This window comes from Anoplopoma fimbria, chromosome 1 (genome assembly GCF_027596085.1).
Source record: "Anoplopoma fimbria isolate UVic2021 breed Golden Eagle Sablefish chromosome 1, Afim_UVic_2022, whole genome shotgun sequence".
NCBI classification, from domain to species: domain Eukaryota; kingdom Metazoa; phylum Chordata; class Actinopteri; order Perciformes; family Anoplopomatidae; genus Anoplopoma; species Anoplopoma fimbria.
Genome location: NC_072449.1, coordinates 205,001 through 215,368, shown reverse-complemented (window position 1 = coordinate 215,368; position 10,368 = coordinate 205,001). Strand labels below are relative to the sequence as shown.

At 46.5% G+C, this 10,368-nt stretch overlaps 1 protein-coding gene across 1 annotated transcript in view; it reads left to right on the top strand.

The window, feature by feature from the left end:
- Window positions 1-898: 898 nt before the first annotated feature.
- The window catches only part of abcd1 (ATP-binding cassette, sub-family D (ALD), member 1), a 33,755-nt gene continuing 24,285 nt past the window's right edge, over window positions 899-10,368 (top strand). The window contains exons 1-11 of the mRNA XM_054598624.1: window positions 899-1,050; window positions 3,156-3,420; window positions 3,571-3,662; window positions 4,167-4,324; window positions 6,366-6,553; window positions 6,742-6,916; window positions 7,459-7,649; window positions 8,186-8,366; window positions 8,679-8,821; window positions 9,488-9,650; window positions 9,826-9,920. Of these exons, the coding sequence (XP_054454599.1) occupies window positions 3,292-3,420; window positions 3,571-3,662; window positions 4,167-4,324; window positions 6,366-6,553; window positions 6,742-6,916; window positions 7,459-7,649; window positions 8,186-8,366; window positions 8,679-8,821; window positions 9,488-9,650; window positions 9,826-9,920 (1,515 nt within the window). The 5' untranslated portion in view covers window positions 899-1,050; window positions 3,156-3,291. The remainder of the gene's footprint in view (window positions 1,051-3,155; window positions 3,421-3,570; window positions 3,663-4,166; window positions 4,325-6,365; window positions 6,554-6,741; window positions 6,917-7,458; window positions 7,650-8,185; window positions 8,367-8,678; window positions 8,822-9,487; window positions 9,651-9,825; window positions 9,921-10,368) is intronic.

Below are 10,368 nucleotides of genomic sequence, written 5' to 3'. Positions count from 1 at the left end.
GAGGGGGAGAGGAAGGAAGGAGAGGAGAGGAGGGAAGGAGAGGAGGAGAGGAGGGAAGGAGAGGAGAGGAGAGGAGGGGAGAGGAGATGAGGGAAGGAGAGGAGGAGAGGAGGGAGGAGAGGAGAGGGAGAGGGAGGGAGAGGGAGGGAGGGAGAGGGAGAGGGGGAGAGGAGAGGAGAGGGAGAGGGAGGAGGGGAGGAGAGGAGAGGAGAGGAGAGGGAGGAGGGAAGGAGGAGGAGGGAGGAGGAGGAGGAGAGGAGAGGAGAGGGAGGAGAGGAGGGGGAGGAGAGGAGAGGAGAGGGAAGGAGGGAAGGAGAGGGAGAGGAGAGGAGGGAGGAGGAGAGGAGGGGAGAGGAGGGGAGAGGAGAGGAGAGGAGAGGAGAGGGGAGGAGGAGTGTCTTCAGTATTGAGACCCGTCCTCTCAGGTAAACAGGACTTTGACCTCTCTGAACATGGGGGGGGGGTTCTCTCTGAACATGGGGGTTCTATGAACATGGGGGTTCTATGAACATGGGGGTTCTATGAACATGGGGGTTTCTATGAACATGGGGGTTCTCTATGAACATGGGGGTTCTCTATGAACATGGGGGTTCTCTATGAACATGGGGGTTCTATGAACATGGGGGTTCTCTATGAACATGGGGGTTCTCTATGAACATGGGGGTTCTCTATGAACATGGGGGTTCTCTATGAACATGGGGGGTTCTCTATGAACATGGGGGTTCTCTATGAACATGGGGGTTCTATGAACATGGGGGTTCTATGAACATGGGGGTTCTATGAACATGGGGGTTCTCTATGAACATGGGGGTTCTATGAACATGGGGGTTGTGGACCGGGAGTCTCTCTGGTGTTAAACCAGAGCTGATTAAACCCACAGACCGTGAACGCCTCACAGGCAGGTTCCTGTTCTGTTAGCGGTTAGCTTCAGTTAGCATCAACCTGTTAGCTGCCGGGGTTTAACACCAAAACCTTCAGGTTCGGTCTGGTATCCGGGTCCAGGTGTGCAGGTGTACAGGTGTGCAGGTGTACAGGTGTGCAGCAACACAGGTAAACATCTGGAACACAGCTCAGAGCAGCTTCTACACTATAACTACAGCTAACAGAGCTAACGGTGCTAACGGTGCTAACTGAGCTAACGGTGCTAACAGAGCTAACTGAGCTAACAGAGCTAACGGTGCTAACTGAGCTAACAGAGCTAACGGTGCTAACTGAGCTAACGGTGCTAACAGAGCTAACGCAGCTAACAGAGCTAGCTGAGCTAACAGAGCTAACAGAGCTAACGGAGCTAACAGAGCTAACGCAGCTAACAGAGCTAGCTGAGCTAACAGAGCTAACGCAGCTAACAGAGCTAGCTGAGCTAACAGGTTAACTGAGCTAACGCAGCTAACAGAGCTAACGCAGCTAACAGAGCTAGCTGAGCTAACAGAGCTAACGCAGCTAACAGAGCTAACGCAGCTAACAGAGCTAGCTGAGCTAACAGAGCTAACGCAGCTAACAGAGCTAGCTGAGCTAACAGGTTAACTGAGCTAACGCAGCTAACAGAGCTAACAGAGCTAACGCAGCTAACAGAGCTAACAGAGCTAACAGGTTAACTGAGCTAACGCAGCTAACAGAGCTAACAGAGCTAACTGAGCTAACAGAGCTAACAGGTTAACTGAGCTAACGCAGCTAACAGAGCTAACAGAGCTAACGCAGCTAACAGAGCTAGCTGAGCTAACAGAGCTAACAGAGCTAACGCAGCTAACAGAGCTAGCTGAGCTAACAGAGCTAACAGAGTTAACTGAGCTAAGCAGCTAACAGAGCTAACAGAGCTAGCTGAGCTAGCAGAGCTAGCTGCCGGTTTGAATCCTCGGTAGTTGACGGTGTGTTTAGACAGAAAGCGTTCAACAGGTTAATGTCTCAGTGTTAAATATATAAAATATATAATAAATAAAATATATGTAATATATAAAATAAATATAATATAATAAATATATAAATATATATATATATACAAAATATATATTTATATATAAAAATGTATTTTTTCCCCATATATATATATTTTTCCATGTGATCCACTGACGTGTGATCCACCGACATGTGATCTACTGACATGTGATCCACCAACATGTGATCTACTGACATGTGATCTACAGACATGTGATCCACCGACATGTGATCCACCGACATGTGATCCACCGACATGTGATCAACCGACATGTGATCCACTGACATGTGATCTACTGACATGTGATCTACCGACATGTGATCTACTGACATGTGATCCACCGACATGTGATCTACTGACATGTGATCTACTGACATGTGATCCACTGACATGTGATCCACCGACATGTGATCCACTGACATGTGATCTACAAACATGTGATCCACTGACATGTGATCCACCGAAATGTGATCCACTGACATGTGATCTACTGACATGTGATCCACCGACATGTGATCCACCGACATGTGATCTACCGTCATGTGATCTACTGACATGTGATCCACCGACATGTGATCTACTGACATGTGATCTACAAACATGTGATCTACTGACATGTGATCTACAAACATGTGATCCATTGACATGTGATCCACCGACATATGATCCACTGACATGTGATCTACAAACATGTGATCCACTGACGTGATCTACTGACATACGATCTACAAACATGTGATCCACTGACGTGATCTACAGACATGTGTTCCACCGACATGTGATCCACTGACATTATCTACAGACATGTGATCCACCGACATGTGATCTACTGACATGTGATCCACTGACATGTGATCTACTGACATGTGATCTACAAACATGTGATCTACTGACATGTGATCTACAAACATGTGATCCACTGACATGTGATCCACCGACATATGATCCACTGACGTGATCTACAAACATGTGATCCACTGACGTGATCTACTGACATGCGATCTACTGACATGTGATCCACCGACATGTGATCTACCGTCATGTGATCCACCGACATGTGATCCACTGACATGTGATCTACAGACATGTGATCCACTGACGTGATCCACTGACATGTGATCTACTGACATGTGATCCACCGACATGTGATCTACTGACGTGATCTACTGACATGCCATCTACAAACATGTGATCCACTGACGTGATCTTCCTCTATTTGCAGGTGGAGCGTCACACTCTGGAGTCCATGACAACGAGGCTGCAGTCCACAGTGGACCCCTCTGGGACCAGGAACAGTCTGGACTCCTGTTGTGACACGCCAGTGTTCCTTTCTACTCATTGGTCCCCTGCCCGCCGGCATGCAGCCGACCTATCAGGAGCTGACGGCTCAGCTGAGGCGGAGCTCCAGACTCAGGAAGCTGACGGCTGCACTGTTTGTGGCCTACGCTGTCAAAAAACTGACCCCCTTTGTCTGGAGGAGGATACAGGTGACACACACACACACACACACACACACACACACACACACACACACACACACACACACACACACACACACACACACACACACACACACACACACACACACACACACACACACACACACACCAGTAACTCTGGGTTTGTCTTGTTTTCAGAGGAGTGCAGCAGGTAAACAGGTGGGCGGGGTCGATGTACCTGTGGGCGTAGTCAGCTGTGTGGGCGGAGGAAAGAAGAAGAGAGACAGCAGGTGAGTTTGAGAGTGTTTCTGTATGTGTGACTCTTTTACTGATAAATCATAGAACCAGATCCGTGTTTGTGTCCCGACGCCGTGGTTCTGACTGTTCGGACCACATGGAGAACCGTATCAAGAGAACCGTAGAAAGAACCCCACTCTTGTGATGTAATCCTCCTTTAAGCTCTGTCTACAGACGGATGAATCCTCCGTCAGTCGGAGTCCGTTTTCTGATTCCTTTGTACCACAGAAAACCTTCATCATGATGCTGTGAGCTGAACATATAGAACATGTAAATCAACCTGTTCATCAACAGGTCAAATACAGATCACACTCTGACTCAGCAGCAACGGAGGAACACGGAGGGAGGGTTCTATGGTCTGGACCCACGCAGGAGATAAACCACAGTTCAACCAGAGTTTAACCAGAGTTAAACCAGAGTTATCCCCTAGTTAAAAATGTCTGGATTAACTGTTCTGGCTCCATGGTCCACTACAGGATGTGGTTCTGTGTCCTCAGGTCTCCATCAGTGAACAAGGAGTTCATCCTCAGACTGTCTCGTCTGTTGAAGCTCTTGTTTCCACGGTTACTGAGTCCAGAGGTCGGCCTCCTCGCTCTGCACTCTGTCACCCTGATGTCCAGAACCTTCCTGTCCATCTACGTGGCTGCTCTGGACGGTCAGCTCTATAGATATATATGTGTGTGTGTGTGTGTGTGTGTGTGTGTGTGTGTGTGTGTATACAGTGGGGCAAAAAAGTATTTAGTCAGCCACCAATTGTGCAAGTTCTCCCACTTAAAAAGATGAGAGAGGCCTGTAATTTTCATCATAGGTACACTTCAACTATGAGAGACAGAATGAGAAAACAAATTCCTGAAAATCACATTGTCTGATTTTTAAAGAATATATTTGCAAATTATGGTGGAAAATAAGTATTTGGTCAATAACAAAAGTTCATCTCAATACTTTGTTATATACCCTTTGTGGGCAATGACAGAGGTCAAACGTTTCCTGTAAGTCTTCACAAGCTTTTCACACACTGTTGCTGGTATTTTGGCCCATTCCTCCATGCAGATCTCCTCTAGAGCAGTGATGTTTTGGGGCTGTCGCTGGGCAACACGGACTTCCAACTCCCTCCACAGGTTTTCTATGGGGTTGAGATCTGGAGACTGGCTAGGCCACTCCAGGACCTTGAAATGCTTCTTACGAAGCCACTCCTTCGTTGCCCGGGCGGTGTGTTTGGGATCATTGTCATGCTGAAAGACCCAGCCACGTTTCATCTTCAATGCCCTTGCTGATGGAAGGAGGTTTTCACTCAAAGTCTCACGATACATGGCCCCATTCATTCTTTCCTTTACACGGATCAGTCGTCCTGGTCCCCTTGCAGAAAAACAGCCCCAAAGCATGATGTTTCCACCCCCATGCTTCACAGTAGGTATGGTGTTCTTTGGATGCAACTCGGCATTCTTTCTCCTCCAAACACGACGAGTTGAGTTTTTACCAAAAGTTCTATTTTGGTTTCATCTGACCATATGACATTCTCCCAATCCTCTTCTGGATCATCCAAATGCTCTCTAGCAACCTTCAGACGGGCCTGGACATGTACTGGCTTAAGCAGGGGGACACGTCTGGCACTGCAGGATTTGAGTCCCTGGCGGCGTAGTGTGTTACTGATGGTAGCCTTTGTTACTTTGGTCCCAGCTCTCTGCAGGTCATTCACTAGGTCCCCCGTGTGGTTCTGGGAGTTTTGTTCACCGTTCTTGTGATCATTTTGGCCCCACGGGGTGAGATCTTGCGTGGAGCCCCAGATCGAGGGAGATTATCAGTGGTCTTGTATGTCTTCCATTTTCTAATAATTGCTCCCACAGTTGATTTCTTCACACCAAGCTGCTTACCTATTGCAGATTCAGTCTTCCCACCCTGGTGCAGGTCTACAGTTTTGTTTCTGGTGTCCTTTGACAGCTCTTTGGTCTTGGCCATAGTGGAGTTTGGAGTGTGACTGTTTGAGGTTGTGGACAGGTGTCTTTTATACTGATAACAAGTTCAAACAGGTGCCATTAATACAGGTAACGAGTGGAGGACAGAGGAGCCTCTTAAAGAAGAAGTTACAGGTCTGTGAGAGCCAGAAATCTTGCTTGTTTGTAGGTGACCAAATACTTATTTTACCGAGGAATTTACCAATTAATTCATTAAAAATCCTACAATGTGATTTCCTGGATTCTTTCCCCCATTCTGTCTCTCATAGTTGAAGTGTACCTATGATGAAAATTACAGGCCTCTCTCATCTTTTTAAGTGGGAGAACTTGCACAATTGGTGGCTGACTAAATACTTTTTTGCCCCACTGTATATATATATATATATGTATGTATGTATATATATGTATGTATGTATGTATGTATGTATGTATGTATGTATGTATGTATGTATGTATGTATGTATGTATGTATGTATGTGTGTATAGTCTCCAATAATGTCCTAGAAAAGCTAGATGTCTCCCATGTGACATAAATACAGATAACATTGGAACACCTAGACTACACATGCACACACACACATACATATGTATGTATGTATGTATGTATGTATGTATGTATGTATGTATGTATGTATGTATGTATGTATGTATGTATGTATGTGTGTGTGTGTGTGTGTGTACATGTGTAGTCTAGGTGTTCCAACAGAACAGTACTGGTAATCAATACTATTGATCTTCCTCCAGGTGTGATAGTGAGGTGCATCGTTCAGAAGGACCCTCAGGCCTTCATGCTGCAGCTCTCTAAGTGGCTCCTTGTTGCCGTTCCTGCCACCTTCATCAACAGCACCATCAGGTTCCTGGAAGGTCAGCTGGCCCTCAGGTTTAGGAGCCGATTGGTCGACCACTCCTACCAGCTGTACTTCACCAACCAGGTAACACACACACACACACACACACACACACACACACACACACACACACACACACACACACACACACACACACACACACACACACACACACACACACACACACACACAGTGATACATTTTATGGGACAGAATCAGCAGCTGTCCCTGATTTGAGTTCCGGAACGCCTCACGCTCCTCATTCTCTGCAGACGTACTACCGAGTCAGCAACATGGACGGCCGTCTGTCCAATCCGGATCAGTCTCTCACTGAGGACATCGTCATGTTTTCAGCCTCAGTCGCTCACCTGTACTCCAACCTGACCAAACCCATCCTGGACGTGGTGGTGACCTGCTACACCCTGCTGCGGACCGCACAGTCCAAAGGTACACCTGCTGCACCTGGTACACCTGCTGCACCTGGTACACCTGTTTCACCTAGTTCACCTAGTTCACCTGGTTCACATGGTTCACCTGGTTCACCTGGTTCACATGGTTCACCTAGTTCACCTGGTTCACCTGGTTCACATGGTTCACCTGGTTCACCTGGTTCACCTGGTTCACATGGTTCACCTAGTTCACCTGGTTCACCTGGTTCACATGGTACACCTGGTTCACCTGGTTCACCTGGTTCACCTGGTTCACCTGGTTCACCTGGTTCACATGGTACACCTGGTTCACCTAGTTCACCTGGTTCACCTGGTTCACATGGTACACCTGGTTCACCTGGTTCACCTAGTTCACCTGGTTCACCTGGTTCACCTAGTTCACCTGGTTCACCTGGTTCACATGGTACACCTGGTACACATGGTACACCTGGTACACCTGGTTCACCTGGTAAACAAGGTGCACCAGGTGCACATTTGTTGCAGTTTAAACATATGACTTCTTGATGAAGAGTGTGAAGACTTTCCTCTTCCTCCTTGTAGGAGCGAACACCACGTGGCCGTCCGTCATCGCCGGCCTGGTGGTGGCGCTCACCGCAAAAGTCCTTCGCTCCTGCTCGCCTCGATTCGGGAAGCTGGTGGCCGAGGAGGCCAAGAAGAAAGGAGACCTGAGATACATGCACTCACGCATCATCGCCAACTCCGAGGAGATCGCCTTCTATGGGGGTCACAAGGTCAGTGTCCCCAGAGGACGAGCACAGAGACATATAGCTGTAGATAACAAGAACAGTAACACAAGGTGAGTGTCCCCAGAGGATGAACACAGAGACGTATAGCTGTAGATAACAAGAACAGTAACACAAGGTGAGTGTCCCCAGAGGATGAACACAGAGACGTATAGCTGTAGATAACAAGAACAGTAACACAAGGTGAGTGTCCCCAGAGGATGAACACAGAGATGTATAGCTGTAGATAACAAGAACAGTAACACAAGGTGAGTGTCCCCAGAGGATGAACACAGAGACGTATAGCTGTAGATAACAAGAACAGTAACACAAGGTGAGTGTCCCCAGAGGACGAACACAGAGACGTATAGCTGTAGATAACAAGAACAATGTCTCTGATGGTAATGATAGTCTGGGTGTGTTTGATTCGTAGGTAGAGATGGTCCCCCCCTTCTATTTATAATGAGTTTGGGTGCGTTTGATTCGTAGGTGGAGATGGCCCCGCCCTTCCATTTATAATGAGTTTGGGTGCGTTTGATTCGTAGGTGGAGATGGCCCAACTGCAGAGGAGCTACATGTCCCTGTCCTCTCAGATCCATCAGATTCTGCTGAAGCGTCTGTGGTACGTCATGCTGGAACAGTTCCTCATGAAGTACGTATGGAGCGCCTCCGGCCTGGTGATGGTCGCTGTGCCCATCATCACCGCCACGGGATACTCACAATACGGTGAGTAGACCCCAATGACACACCTGTGTGACCTTTGACCTTTAATCAGAAGAAGGAACAAGAGTAAATTGGACGAGTCCAAAAGAAAACAAAGCTTTGTGGTTAGTTGTCATGGTGACGACACACGTCAGAGGAGGTGTGGACAAGTGTAGTGGGTGGCTAGTTAGCTAGCATGCTAATTCCACCATGCTTTAACGCTACACTGGTTACAGAAAATATCAATGATATCAAAGATTAGGCTGTTAAATGACTCCACTTACCTTTGTCCTTTTCCCCTGTTTGATATCCCTGGCTGTGACCTTTGACCTTTAGACTCTGAGGAGGTGAAGCAGGCGGCCCTGGTGATGAAGGAGGAGGAGCTGGTGAGTGAGAGGACACAGGCCTTCACCACGGCCAGGAACCTCCTGAACGCTGCAGCCGACGCTGTGGAGAGGATCATGAGTTCATACAAGGAGGTACCTGTTCCACTCCTCTTAACCTCCTCCTGCTCCTCCTCAGCCTCCTCCTCCTCCTGCTCTTCATCCTCGTCATCCTCATCCCACACTCAATTTAGCTTCCAAACACCCCACGCTCATTTCAGTTCCCAAAGGCCCCTAAACTTAAGTAAAGTAATCACACTACGTTCTTAACTTAAGTAAAGTAATCACACTAGGTTCTTAACTTAAGTAAAGTAATCACACTACGTTCTTAACTTAAGTAAAGTAATCACACTACGTTCTAAACGTAAGTAATCACACTACGTTCTTAACTTAAGTGAAATAATCACACTACGTTCTTAACTTAAGTAATCACACTACGTTCTTAACTTAAGTGAAGTAATCACACTAGGTTCTTAACTTAAGTAAAGTAATCACACTAGGTTCTTAACTTAAGTGAAGTAATCACACTAGGTTCTTAACTTAAGTAAAGTAATCACACTAGGTTCTTAACTTAAGTAAAGTAATCACACTAGGTTCTTAACTTAAGTGAAGTAATAATCTTAAGTGAAGTAACACTAGGTTCTTAACTTAAGTGAAGTAATCACACTAGGTTCTTAACTTAAGTAAAGTAATCACACTAGGTTCTTAACTTAAGTGAAGTAATCACAATACGTTCTAAACGTTGGTTCTTCATGTCTGCAGGTGACAGAGCTGGCCGGATACACAGCTCGGGTCTCTGAGATGCTGGACGTGTTTGAGGAGGTGACTGAAGGAGTGTACCGGCGCTCTGCAGACGGAGAGGAGGTGACTGAAGGAGCTGTGGTTCAGCACGGACACAGACTGTGTGGTCGTCTGGAGATCAGAGGTACCGTTGTTACACCTCCCTCATGAGGAAAGACCAAACTAGACTAATCTCGTCTCACTAACACAGAGGAACCAGTTTAAGGTGAATCTATGTCGTATACATTCTGGATATATATATATATATATATATATGTTTTAGTATTCTAATAGATATATATATACACACAAATCTGCAGGTCAGGTGATCAGTGTGGAGAAGGGGATTCGCTGTGAGAACCTGCCAATCATCACACCGACCGGAGACGTGGTGGTCTCTAGTCTCAACATCCAGGTAACACACACACACACACACACACACACACACACACACACACACACACACACACACACACACACACACACACACACACACACACACAGACAGCTCTGTGATGCAGTGTGTGTGTGTGACCACATGGTGTCACTGTTGTGATGTCATTCATGGGTCGACTGGTTATTGAGTGATGATAGTATATTTCTAGAAGTAGAACTTTACTAAAGTACACATTTAAGGTACTTCATGGAGCAGCTTTAAGAATGCATAAAATAGTATTTTTACTGCCTGGTATTAGTACTTTAACTGTAACAGAGTATTTTCACAGTGTGGTACTAGTACTTTAACTGTAACATATAATGTAATACATCATTCTTTCCACCAGTTTTACATCTCTGACTGAGGTCAAAGGTCAGAGCTCATTAGCATTTACTGGATGTGTGTGTGTGTGTGTGTGTGTGTGTGT